General features: G+C 35.9%; 1 protein-coding gene and 1 pseudogene across 3 annotated transcripts; both read left to right on the forward strand.

Annotated features, from left to right (window-relative positions):
• Positions 1-236: 236 nt before the first annotated feature.
• On the forward strand, positions 237-8,796 carry LOC104105333 (transcriptional corepressor LEUNIG_HOMOLOG-like). 3 transcript variants are annotated; one of them, XM_070192448.1, is made up of 20 exons: positions 576-827; positions 1,034-1,091; positions 1,195-1,296; positions 1,736-1,833; positions 2,024-2,133; positions 2,253-2,542; positions 2,670-2,745; positions 2,850-2,955; positions 4,144-4,193; positions 4,279-4,374; positions 4,501-4,638; positions 5,985-6,065; positions 6,206-6,427; positions 6,634-6,760; positions 6,841-6,947; positions 7,156-7,305; positions 7,517-7,672; positions 7,767-7,886; positions 8,018-8,215; positions 8,385-8,796. In XM_070192448.1, the coding sequence occupies exons 3-20, from the start codon at positions 1,265-1,267 to the stop codon at positions 8,526-8,528; spliced, it is 2,301 nt and encodes a 766-aa protein (XP_070048549.1). In that variant the 5' UTR covers positions 576-827; positions 1,034-1,091; positions 1,195-1,264; the 3' UTR covers positions 8,529-8,796. The 3 variants fall into 3 exon arrangements, with proteins under 3 accessions (XP_009611892.1, XP_070048549.1, XP_009611891.1); XM_009613597.4 differs by lacking the exon at positions 576-827 and adding an exon at positions 237-494 and having other exon boundaries at positions 4,279-4,638; XM_009613596.4 differs by having other exon boundaries at positions 4,279-4,638.
• Positions 8,797-10,308: 1,512 nt separating this feature from the next.
• LOC104105331 (myricetin 3-O-methyltransferase 3-like) lies at positions 10,309-12,655 on the forward strand (annotated as a pseudogene).
• Positions 12,656-13,565: the final 910 nt, after the last annotated feature.

Below are 13,565 nucleotides of genomic sequence, written 5' to 3' on the forward strand. Positions count from 1 at the left end.
AATTATTTTATTTTTTTCAGGATCAAATTAATTCACATGTCTAGAAATCACGTATAAATTCAAATGTAGCGTTTTTCGAGTAAACAATAAAGTTATAAATCTAACCCTTTTTTCTTTATATCGTTAATTTTGCCTAACTTATTTCTAAACCAAACGACGGCGTACTAGGATCTCAGTATGCCCACTGTGTGCGCTGTGCATCTATTTAAGTTCGGAAATACTTGCAACTACCTCCTGATAGCGACCTCTAGTTAAAGGTCGAACACGTTGCCTCTCACAAGCTCAAGCTCTTCCCCACGTAAACCCTCACTTTAGCGCCTTATACGCGCGTTACACTCGAGCACCGCTTCGCTTACGTAAAACTTGTTCGACTTTTACCCTCTTTCGAACGGAATCGCCGAACCAGTCCTCCAACCCTGTTAAAACTCGAACAATTTCCCCCGAATCTAACACCGGCCCAGTCAAAGACAAAAAAAAGCTACTACGAACCTCAGGTTCGGTACCTTACTTGACAGCCTGTTTTGCTATTTTCGGCTTTCTTCACTTTGATATTCGTTAGTTTTTCTCACTTTTTTATTTCATAGTTGAAGCTCTCTTCAGTAGGAATCTTTTACGAACTATGAATGATGAATTTTCTCGAAGAGGAAGTTGAATTTTGGAGTTGAATTCTTCAGAATTAGTGTCTGTGCTTACGTTTTCTCCCGTTGATTTTGTTAGAATTAATGTTCGATAAAGTGTAATTTGATTGAAGTTTATGATCGAGAGTACGGAATTCCTGATTGACGGTTTAATTTGAGCTTTTCTACTCGAATTACTCTTTCGTTGAGGTAATTTTCGGCTGGAGATTTTTTTTTCCACTTGTGTTTCAGCTTGTTGAGCTTGTGAACTGATTTTTGAATTCGTGAATTAGAATCCCTGCTGGTGTTACTGTATGATTCTGGAGTTGAAATTTTCTTATCGATGAAGAATTTTATTTTTATTTTATGAATTTTGTTAATTCTCTTGTTTTTACGGCTGAATTTCTGTGAATTAGGGTTCTTTTTGGGAGTTTTTCCTTAAATCAGCAATGCTGGATTTGATCTTCGTAACTGGTAAAGTATCTGCCTGAGGAAAATCGGTTCCGTTTATTCTCTGTTTTTGTTTTTCTTTTACTTGTAATTTTGTTGAACTTTTTTTATGCTAAAAAAATTGTAGCTCCGTGATTGCTGTGGATATCGTAGTTTTGCTGGGCGGAATTTCCTGCAGAAAGTGATCGGGTGAAGTCATGGCGCAGAGTAATTGGGAAGCAGATAAGATGTATGCAACTTCTTCCTGCGAGTCAGCTCATTGTAAATTTTCAGTTTCTTTGTTAAGGATGGAACGGGGACGTGTTAAACGTTTATCATCCATGCTTCACTACCAAAGATTAAAATATTGTATATTTTCTTTTATAAGTTAATTAAGTGCCAAATTCTCAAAAATAGTCGAAATAACAAACAAAACTTTCCAATCTTTCAAGTTCTTACTCGAGGGGGAAAAGTAAAATTCCTCCTCATTAAAGAGTAGTACTAGTTATGCGTGGGCAGAGTTACTCGGTACTTGTGCCGGTGGGAAGTAGCAGGTACCCTGTGGAGTATTCAGGTGCGTGCAAGCTGGCCCGGGCACCACTTTCGTAAAGAAAAAAAAAAGAGTACTACTTGTTTATAGTTATGACGTTATTGATTTTCATCCTCTGTTGATTTTGTTGCGTTGCTAGGCTTGATGTTTACATTCATGACTATTTGCTGAAAAGAAAGCTGCATAATTCTGCAAAAGCTTTCATGACGGAAGGAAAGGTTGCTACAGATCCCGTAGGTAATGATGTTAAACAATTCTCTACGTGTCGAGTTCTTTCTGCTCTAATTATTTCTATATATATATATATATATATCATATTATCTCTAGCTGTTTGGCTAATTAATCTGCAGAATGGATCATGCTTATTCTCATTTTTTGTAAATTCTACCCATATGAGGTGTTCATAATTTGATTTGTCCTATTGTAGCCATTGATGCACCTGGAGGATTTCTATTTGAATGGTGGTCGGTGTTTTGGGACATTTTCATTGCACGGACAAATGAAAAACATTCTGAAGCAGCAGCAGCGTACATAGAGGTTTGTTTTAACTTATGCAAAGTGCCATTTGTCACCCTAAATAACATTAGAAGAAATTATGTGGCTTTTTAATTATAACCAACCTGAAGCACCTTGTTTTTGTTTGGTTTGAAATCTAGACACAGCAGATGAAAGCAAGGGAGCATCAACAACAGCTGCAGATGCAGCAGTTGCAACTCATGCAACAGCGAAATGCCCAGTTACAACGAAGGGATCAAAATCCCTCCCTTGGTGGTTCTATAAATGCTATGAACTCTGAAGGCATGATGGGGCAACCATCTGCTAGTGTTTTGGCCATGAAAATGTACGAGGAACAAATGAAGCACCCTCACTCCTTGGACTCCGAGACATCACCTCTTATTGATCCCAATAGGATGGCTCTTCTCAAGTCTGCAACTAATCATCAACGGTATGAGTTTTGTAACATTTTCTGGCAACATCTGCTGTGTTTGTTGCATTACTTTAGGTAGCCTCAATTGACTTGTTGCATGCTTTTTCTGAAATTCTGTACCTGCATGTCTTCTCTGTTGATTCAGCCAGTTGGCACAAGGTAATTCGGGGAGCATGTCTGCAGCATTGCAGCAAATGCAAGGGCGGCCTCAGCTGGCAACGGTGACTAATTGAACTCTTATTTTAGTAGACAATATCTATTTATTCTTGAGTTTATTTTCTTGTCTTGGACCAAGCTCATCTCAATATCCTTGGAAAATATGTAGGATATTAAAACGGAAGTGAACTTGAGTGGTAATCAGAAATCCGTGGATCCGTCGTCAATTTATGGCCAAGCAATTCTACAGTCAAAGTCGGGACTTGGTGGTGCAGGTACTATAGCTTCGTTGCTTATAACACCCTATATGTCCACCTACTTAACTAATGATCTCTAGCTGATAATGTTTTATTTTTATATGAAATGCACATGGAATGAGTTTGGTATATTTTCTTATTTATCCTTGAAATGAAGCATGGAGTTCTCTTAATGAACTCTTTTAATCCGTACCTCTGCAAGGCAAACATCCTCATGAAGTATGGATTTTTCCGTATACTTTCCCATATCCAAGTAAGGCATTCATTTGCCATAATCTGAACTTTTTCAATTTTCCATTTGTTGGCTACCAGATAAGTGGATATGCCTCTCCTCTATGGTAACTTTCATGAATGACATTGCTCTTTCTTTTTCCTGTACTGCAAGTTCTAGAAGACTAAAACTTCCACTCTTAGAGGATTGGTCCAGGACTTCAAAAATGATTACTTCCAGCTTCAATCTGTTCTATGTTCAATCATATATAAAAGGCATAACTAATGCATTATCCAGCACCCACATTTTTCCCTTATTGATTCCCACTTTGGCCTAGCTGATTGTCCTAATATCCATGTTAGTGCTAGGTAATATTTTGGAGTCAATTGTTGGTCATGCTCCTTCAACTGGCATCATGCAAAATTTCGGACTCACATTTATTGTTGATTTATGTGTGTTATTGCTGTTTTTTTAGCATTTGTAATGGACATAGATCTTGAAATTATTGTTGGAATGTTTTAGGACGCTGTTGTTATGTCTGATTAATGTTTTGACTTCCTAAGATGACATTGTCAAATGTAGTTGGGACATGGATTTCCGATTTATTTATTTAGTTTTTCCACATCACATTTCGGCAAATTTTCTGGCATCTCAAGCTTCATTCGTCTGTCTTTAGCAGCAACAGTTGGCGTGAATGTAGGTAGGTTTGAGTGTTCTTTATGGGCATCAGTAATAAGTCCTTTTCTCTGTTTTTTATCTTTTCATTGGTTTGTTTTGTGGATTTGACTCGTTCAACACTTTCTTGAGACTCGTTCCAACACTTTCTTGAGACTCGTTCCAACACTTTCTTGAAAGTTCCATTTTTCTCTTTTTCCATTTCTTAATTTAATAAGGTCTTGCTCTTGAATTCTTTTTTTTTCTATATCAATTGTATTGATGATTATATTGGCGACCACTCAGGTAACTTGTCCTTTCATTTTCTCCTGGTTCTTTAGGTTTGAATCAAGGTGTGACTGGTCTACCATTGAAGGGTTGGCCGTTAACTGTAAGTTACTATTTCTTTCATTCATCTTGTATGTTGAATTTCTACAATTTTGATATTCAGCTGTTCTTCTCATTGATATTGACAGGGAATTGACCATTTGAGGCCAAGTATGGGTTTGCAAGTACAGAAGCCCAATATACAGACCCAAAATCAATTTCTTTTGGCATCACAACAACAGCAGGTTCTTGCACAAGCTCAAGCACAAGGTAACCTGAATTTGGCATCACAACAACAGCAGGTTCTTGCACAAGCTCAAGCACAAGGTAACCTGAATTTGGCATCACAACAACAGCAGGTTCTTGCACAGGCTCAAGCACAAGGTAACCTGAATTCCCCTAATTATGGATACGGTGGATTACCAAGAGGTAACTTCAATACAAAAGATGTTCAGCCACCAAGAAATGATGGATCCATATGCTCTCCAGTACAATCAAATTCACCGAAGGTTAAGTCTACTCTCCTAGAATGAAGAACAATATCTGCATTGGCTAATTATTTTGTGTATTGCCCATTATGCAATCTTAAAATCTATTTTTCACAGCTAGAGCGCACAGGTTGTTTTCCTCATCCATTCAGAAATTTTAGTGCGTTGTATTTTCAACTGTATTTTCCTCAAGGTGCCTGTACTTGTAGTTTTTCTTCTTAGAGTGAAAAATGAAGAGATATGATGCAATTGAAGTTTGTCTTTGAAGGCAATGCATACAAATATTGAGGTCGCTGAAGCCAATTCATGCTAATAATGAGGAAATAGTGTAACATAAGCTGAACCATGTTGAGGAATTTCCCAATCTGGACTAAAAAGTTTAAGAGGGAGGGAGGGAGGGAGTAATAATAAAGCAGGTAATTCAAGGAATAGAGTTTCCCTTGCTTAGGAAATCTTTCTCTTTGTCAAGGCCTCTCAGTCAGGATGTTTGCTTCAGTTAGAGTGAAAATTTTGAGGAACCTCTTTTCTGTGAGAATTACCTCACTTCCATGATTTAGAGTAAATTCTCTAGATCTGCGATGCTCTAGACCCAACACTGTGGGAATACATTGGGTATGTTGTTCTGTGGAGTTGCGATGCTTAAGGTTGGTTGAAGTTCTTACCTTATTACGTTCTCAAAAAAAGAAGAAGCAGTCCTTACTTACCTTTGCTGGTGCATTGGTATACATTGCTTCAACCTAACAACACCCCCCCCCCCTCCCCCCAAAAAATATAAAAATAACTAGCCCCTAAACTGTGACGGAGACCATTCAACAAGCGAGTAGCAGGCTGTGCTTCACTGGCTCCAGTTTCTTAAACTTTGAACTTATCTGGTTCACCTAGCCTTCACCTTTACTATACTACTATACCCTTTTGGATAACCACCATGTTCTGATGCAAGACAATCATCAAAAACTGAGTGGGAATTTGTGGCCAATGGATTCTACAAATAAATTTTCTTGGTTCTTAGCCACTGAAGTGCCAGGATTATATATCAAAAGGTTGATGCAGTCGAAACCAATTGAAAACAAATTATTAGAAATTTGAGGCTAGATCTCAACCAAAATGCAATGAATTGTACATCTTTCAGAATAATTTCCATCATCCCAGCTTTCTCGAGCAGTTGCCATGCCTTGCCTTGCCTTGCAGCTATCCTTGAGAGCTCCTCTTAAATTGATCCGCACTGACTCATTGTGTGTGATGATGTTTACGGCTTTTAAACAATGATGTGTCTTACTGTATATTCAAAAAGGCTCTCTCATTTTAGTTGCAACGACTAGAATGTTATACTCTAAACTGCTTGTGTACTAATTACCTGTTTTTAACAGATGAAAATGGCCCAAATACAGCAATCCTCCTCTCAACAACAGGACCAGATGCAGCAGCAGCAACAGCAGCAACTGCCACAGGTTGGCTTAACCTGATAGAGTTCACATCTGATTTTAGCTTTGGTTATATCTACCAACAGATTTAGTTTCTATTAATTTAAATAATCTAAACTATCAAAGCAATGGAAGAGAAGTTTATCTTTCTTCTTCCTGTTATTCAGAACAGCAGAAAAAGGAAGCAGCATTCGTCATCTGGACCTGCCAATAGTACTGGCACTGGAAATACTGTCGGCCCTTCACCAAGCTCACCAGCATCAACTCATACACCTGGTGATGGGATGACTAGTGCTAGTAGCCTTCAGCACGTCAGCAGTGTGTCAAAAAGCATGATGATGTACGGAGGAGACGGAACTGGTGGTATTGCATCCTCTACAAATCAGCTGGTAAAACTCAGTTTTTCATGCACATCCTTGTATATTGCAGTTCTGTACATCTGTCATATTGGTAATGAAGTACTATTTATCATATAGTTCCTGGATCTTTGATGAATAAGAACACTGAGTTAATTAATTCTTTATGCATTTTGAAGTTTATAATCATGTTACATTTGAAATATAGTATCTCCAATATACCTTTATCCATTGTACAGGATGACTTGGAGACATTTGGAGACATTGATAATGTGGAATCATTTTTGTCACATGATGGGGGAGATGGAAGTATCTATGGCACACTGAAGCAAACTCTTACTGAGCACAAACCTGAGTCTTCCAAAGGTGATAACTCAATTGTGACGTGTAAATGCTGCTTTAGCCGTTGTTTTTCTTGCAAGTTTACTAAGAGGATACTATATCAGGATTCTCCTTTGGCGAAGTTGGTTGTATACGCACAAGGAATAAAGTTACTTGCTGTCATTTCTCATCGGATGGGAAGTTGCTCGCTAGTGCCGGACATGACAAGAAGGTAGAATGCACTTCCTTAGAATCTAATATCTTTAGCATGTAGATAATTGGATGGAGTATTGAAAATCCATTCCATTGGTGGATGTGCTTTTCAGTGGCTAAATCTACTTTATCTGTAAATACTTCACTAATGACTGAACATTTTCTGCCGCACTTTTGTTTTAATTAGAGCAATTGTCCTTACAAGTTCTTTCCTCTGTATTTGTCAGGCTGTTCTGTGGAACATGGATACCTTGCAAACGGAGACCACCCCTGAAGAACATCAATACTTGATTACAGATGTCCGGTTCAGGCCTAATTCAACTCAGCTTGCAACTGCTTCATTTGACAAGTCTGTGAGATTGTGGGATGCTGCTAATGTAATTTAGAAACTTTCTGCTGAATAATTATTTAATGTTCACCATGTTGAAGCAGGCCTTACCTCTAGTTTAGTTGCATTCTACATGACACCTGATACTACGTGCATACTTCTTAGATAATCTGAGTGTCATGTATTATTCAACAAAATCAATCTATATTTTACCACTTATTTATTACACAATGACCCCTTGTTAAATTTATCTTTTGCAGCCTAGCTACTGTTTGAATTCATATACTGGTCATACTTCTCATGTTATGTCGCTGGATTTCCATCCAAAAAAGAATGATCTGTTCTGTTTCTGCGATAGCAACAATGAGATTCGCTACTGGAGTATTAGTCCATTCTCATGTACTCGGGTGTCAAAGGTTTGCCGTTTAGTATTCATTATGTTCTTTTTTTATTTGTAGTGATAATTTTGCATTGAACTATCTTCAATTTGTCTCCTCTTTCTATTTGTAGCAAGGAGGCAGTGCACAAGTGAGATTCCAGCCCATAACTGGTCATCTGCTGGCTGCCGCATCAGATAAGGTGGTTTCAATCTTTGACGTTGAAAATGACAGGCAACTACAGTCTTTCCAGGTTCATCGTTACCTTCCCTCTTTTGGCGGATTAAATTCACTGTTACTCGATCAATCTATGTTTCTGGCACTTTTGTATTTTCTGGATGTTCCAGCCATGTGCCTCACATCCCAAAGTAAATGTGTTTACAGGGACATTCTGGAGTGGTGAACTACCTTTGTTGGGATCTCAATGGTGATCTACTGGCATCAGTAAGTGAGGAGTCCGTTAAAGTTTGGTCATTGACCACCGGTGATTGCATCCATGAGCTAAGTACCAATGAGAATCAGTTCCACTCTTGTGTCTTTCATCCTAGCTATTCAGCTCTATTGGTGATTGGAGGAATGAGGGTAATTATTGCTTTCTTTGCCAATTACTTCTATCATTTCTGTAAGATGTCCATTTAGTTAGCTCATGTTCATCCAGTACAACTGTTGAAAGAATACCCAACAAATCTCCTTTAAAATCTTGTATGCTTGGTATTGAAATCGACTATATTTTTGTGAATTCATGCAACAGTCTTTGGAGCTGTGGAACATGGTTGAGAATAAAAGCATGACAATTCCAGCCCACGATAACATTATCGCTGCTCTAGCACAGTCACCGGTGACTGGAATGGTCGCTTCCGCAAGTCATGACAGTTCTGTGAAGTTATGGAAATAAACGAGTCGCCGCAACGTCACCATAAGAGCGGTGGACATTTACTTCTGCTCGAGGTGCTCAGGGAAAAAGTCCGCATTGATGTTGTAGTCTGTATTGTTTAAAGAAATATCCATTTTTCTGTTTGTTAGTCACATTAGAGTTATGGTTTGCTTAAAGCAAGTTGAGCACACTGAGCAAATGTTTCGGTAGTTCTAGGGGAAGCATAACAACTTCTGCATCTGTTCTGGTGATTAACAACAACTAATAACATGATATAAATTTCAGCTTATGCTGTGTGCGGCAAATGTGTCGAGATGCCATCCCCCGCAACATGTCCTATACCTGAGAAGACCCGATTTCGAGCCCTTCATAGTCGAACTAATGAAAACTAAGACGATTTAGAAAAGAATTCAAGAATTACTTTTAAGTAGAATCTTACGAGGTCAGCTTTTTTTAAAAATCAATTAGAGGTACTGAATAAGATCTTTAAAAAGATATTAATTTAAAACAAAAAGGCAGGTGGGGATAGGGAGAATCACAACAATTAACAAAGACGTGCTTTTAATTCTTGGAGATGAGATTTTTTCTCAGTGATGCATATTATATTATTTCTATCTTCACCCTTGGTGAGGCTGCATCTAAGCAAGGAATTGCTAGTCAAGTAAGTTCTCTAGAGATAAATTAATACATGGTTAGCTCATTATACCGTAATTATAACATTTTAATGTAGAGTTACTACAAATAAGCAAATAAACGCACATATCATGCTCTAGTCTTATTAATAATAATGCAAAATAAAGACGCTCATGGTCGTGTAATAGATAGAATATTTAAGTTTGTAAAGTGTATCAGCGTGACTGAAAATTCACACGTCAATTAAAAAGAGTAAGTGTTAGTGAAGGTTGTTTTTTTTATTAGGTTATAACAAAATTGAAGGGAAGTTGATGGTAAAATATAGCAAACTAAGGGTATGGCAGGAAAAATTGTAGGGTTAGGGGCAAGAGGCCGGTAATGACCTCGCCTAAAGATAAGATATATTGCTAATAAATATTAAGCAAAAATCAAGTGTATTTATAATCTTTGCATTGAATGAATGAATAAATGCATAACATATCTCTTCTATACAATATATTTATATTCTCATCAGAATTTGTGATAGATGTTTCTTCTCGAATACGATCAAATATCTCTATGACAACACCGTTATATAACAGTCATTTACTATAAAAGTAAAATTTTTTATGAAATCAATTTTATGTTATATTATATTATATGTTCTTTATAACAGCACTTCGCTATAACAGCCAAAAAAATTCGAAACAAATGAGGCTTGATTGTACTAGATATGCAAGCAAAAACTTATCCAACCAAAAATACAAGAAATATCTCATTTTTAAAAGCTAATACTATCATCTAATCTTAGCTATTCAAGATGAGTTTAGTGCGTCGTGTCAAATTAAAACTCAATAAAAAACGAGAATCGTTCGTGCTACTTTTACATCACTCCATGGTAGCAGCCTATAAAAAACAAGATAAAGCTACTTCTACCTAATCAGACCCCTCCCTATATACCTTCATTAATATTAGGCTTATTAGTCAAAAGATTAGGCAGATAGTTCATTAAGGGAATGGAATTGATGAAACAGAAAAGGCTAGGAATGGAACTGGTGAAACTGGAAAAGGTTACTTTCACTCCCTATATATATATATATATATATATATATATATATATATATATATATATATATATATATATATATATATATATATATATATATATATATATTGTATGAAGAACATGTGTTAGTAAAATTCATATACTACCCCAATTTTTGCTAAAAAAAAAAAGACCGAACGCCTTTGAGTTATTAGCTCATTGTTATTAATATAAGTAAACATGGCTTCACCCATGGATAAAATTGTTATATCCACTGAAGAGGAAAATTCAATGATGAAGGCTATGCATCTTCCTACTGGTTTATTCCTTAGCATGGTTTTAAAAGCTGCCATTGAACTTGGCTTGTTTGAGATCATAGCAAAAGCAAATAGTCAATTATCCTCCTATGATATTGCATCTCAACTTCCCACAAAAAACCCTAAAGCCCCACTTGTTCTTGAAAGGATTCTAAGGTTTCTTGCTAGCCAATATTTTCTCACTTCCAACATTTCCAAGGATGATGATGGAAAAATTCACACATCATACAGTTTGACACCTTTGAGCAAGAGTTTAATCTCCGATAAAAACGGATCATCTTTTGCTACTTTTTACTATTGGCGACTGATCCAGTAGGTATTAGTTCCTGGTACAATTTCATATTTTCTCATATTTAGTTCATTGAGTTTAACTTCTATACACTAACGTATAAGAATTTTGTACTATCAAGTCACATACTTGCTACAAGAAGACAAAATACATTGATTGTGTAAAGCTTTTGTATATTGTTAGTCTATTTAAGTTAAATCCTTGTTTCATTTGTGATTCGAGATCTATGTTGATTGGATATATTTTGACTTCTTGTTAAGGATTCATTTGAAAGATGCAATTCTAGAGGGTGAAATACCATTCAACAAGGCTCATGGAATGCATGCATTTGAATACCATGGAAAAGAAAGTAGATTCAATATGGTGTTCAATAAAGCTATGCAAAACATCTCTTCCATTGAAATGAAGAGAATTCTTGAGTCTTACACTGGCTTCCAAGGAGTAAAAGAGGTCATAGATGTGGGAGGTGGACTTGGGGTATCATTAGCTTCTATAATTTCCAAGTATCCTAATATCAAGGGTATTAATTTTGACCTACCCCATGTCATCAAAGATGCTCCTAACCATGCAGGTAATTTATTTTCCTTAATTATTAAGGATTTTTTTTACTTTTAGCCCGCACCAGAAACTATTTATATTTGGTAGCCGAAAAAGTGTATAAAATTTGTATAATTTTTGTATATAACATACATAATGTATATAGATATATACAAAAAATATACATTTTTCAGCTATTATTTTAAGAGTAGCTATACAATGTTATTTTCCCAATTACTTACTAATCATTTTAATTGAATATGGATCATATTCTTGAACTAATTATCTACTTGTTAGTCCCAAACAACACGTTTATATTTAAAAATTTAAAGCTGTATTTCATGGATATTGAAAGATCAAATTAAGCTTCAACTCTTGCTTGTTATATTAGGCATAGAGCATGTCGGAGGAGATATGTTTAAGAGCGTTCCTAAAGGGGAGGTAATCATTCTCAAGGTCAGTATTCTTTGTCATATTCATACGGAGATTTAACTTATATACACTGGTATTGTAAAGATTCTTTTAATTATATTAGTTGTGTAGTTTAATCTTCGATAATAACTTGGTTGTCATTTTTACCAAGTTACTGTTTAATACATATCATAAAAATTTACTTGTAATTTTCTTATAAGTGATCTGTGTATCATCAGGTTAAGTCTGTTTGTTACAAACATGATCTAATAACCAAGAAAATAAATAGAAGCAAATTACAAAATTATATCGATAATGAAATTTTTTGTACACTGTCAATGTATATGTTGTAGGCGACACTTCATGATTGGGATGATGACTATTGCCTGAAAATTTTAATAAATTGTTGGGGAGCTTTGCCAGAAAATGGTAAGGTTGTGGTAATAGAACAAATACAGCCAGAATATCCAGAGACTAATCTTCTCTCTAAGCATTCATTTGGTATGATATGTTAATGATTACTGTGTTTAATGGAGGGAAAGAAAGAACAAAGCAAGAATTTGAAGCTTTAGCAAAAGAAGCTGGATTTTCTGCTCTCAAAATTGCATGTCGTGCATATTATTGCTGGGTCGTGGAATTGTACAAATGTTAACTTATTATACTTAGTCGGAGGCTGGGCCAGGATTTGAATTGGTATTCTAGCCTTTTTATGTTATTGGCAACAAAGGTCAAGTACACTACTCCAAAGCAACCTCATTACAACCAGGACAAAACAACAGAGTTCATCGTCAAGCTCCTCCAATTCTTGGTTCCTCTGATTATTCTAGGTGTGGCTTTTGGCGTTCACTTCTACACCAAACAGTCAGCTTGAAGATTGATTATGGTGATCTCATAATAAGAATCCAAATTAGCGAGACGTTAGAAGAGCAAAGAGGAAGGGCAAAAAAGAGCTTTTACTTTGTTAACCAGGCAAATAATCTTGGTTAAGTTCTACTCTGGGAACAGTAAAGATATATTTGGTTTCTGTGTTAGTGAGGATGCCTTTGCTTTTCTTTGTTGCCATTCAACTAGTCTTCTTTTTTATTATCTTAAGTCTCTGAACTTGGATTCTTGGCTTTCGGTGTTTGCTTTTATAATCTTATTACCTGACTAGTCGTTGCACGTGTATGCCATATCGATATTTGCATAATGTATATTTATAGTTATAACTTATTTATATATAATCTAAAAATTAGATTTATAAGGATAGGAAATTAAAGAATAAGTTTAGAAAGTAAAACTCGATTTTATCTCCACTTTCTTCTTGATATAAAGGCGAAAAAGAGAAATCAACCACTCTATTTATCTTTCTCCATAGTGTTGCAAAAGTAAAATAATCAAAATGTTTAGCTTTCTACGTTCTTTGTCAAAGGTGGACGTGTTTCTCGTCTTCGTGCTTTTTTTATAACCAGCCAATTGCTATGAAGGTTAACATTTCAAAATTTTTTGTGAAGGTGTTTATTGATCTATCCTTCAATATTTGCTTGCAGTTTGTTGTGAACGTTTGCACTTTGAGTTCATGGGTAAAGCAGTAGAATTCTTTCTTTCCCCATGAAAAAAGGATTCTAATAGGAAAAGAAATAAATTTACATATTGGGATGGTACTGAACAAAATAAGACAATTGAAAAGAGACTATACTTATATGGAAAAATAGGAATTTCTGACAAAAAGAAGAGAAAAATGTTGAAGTGATTTGACATTTTGATGTGTGCAATAGAAGATATGAAAAGTCTAAACGGGGGAATTTCAAAGGGCTATTTGCACATTTTGAATCTCAATAACTACTGATAGTCTAAACAGTCCTCCC

Source organism: Nicotiana tomentosiformis, unplaced genomic scaffold (assembly GCF_000390325.3).
Source record: "Nicotiana tomentosiformis unplaced genomic scaffold, ASM39032v3 Un00101, whole genome shotgun sequence".
Classification (NCBI taxonomy): Eukaryota; Viridiplantae; Streptophyta; class Magnoliopsida; order Solanales; family Solanaceae; genus Nicotiana; species Nicotiana tomentosiformis.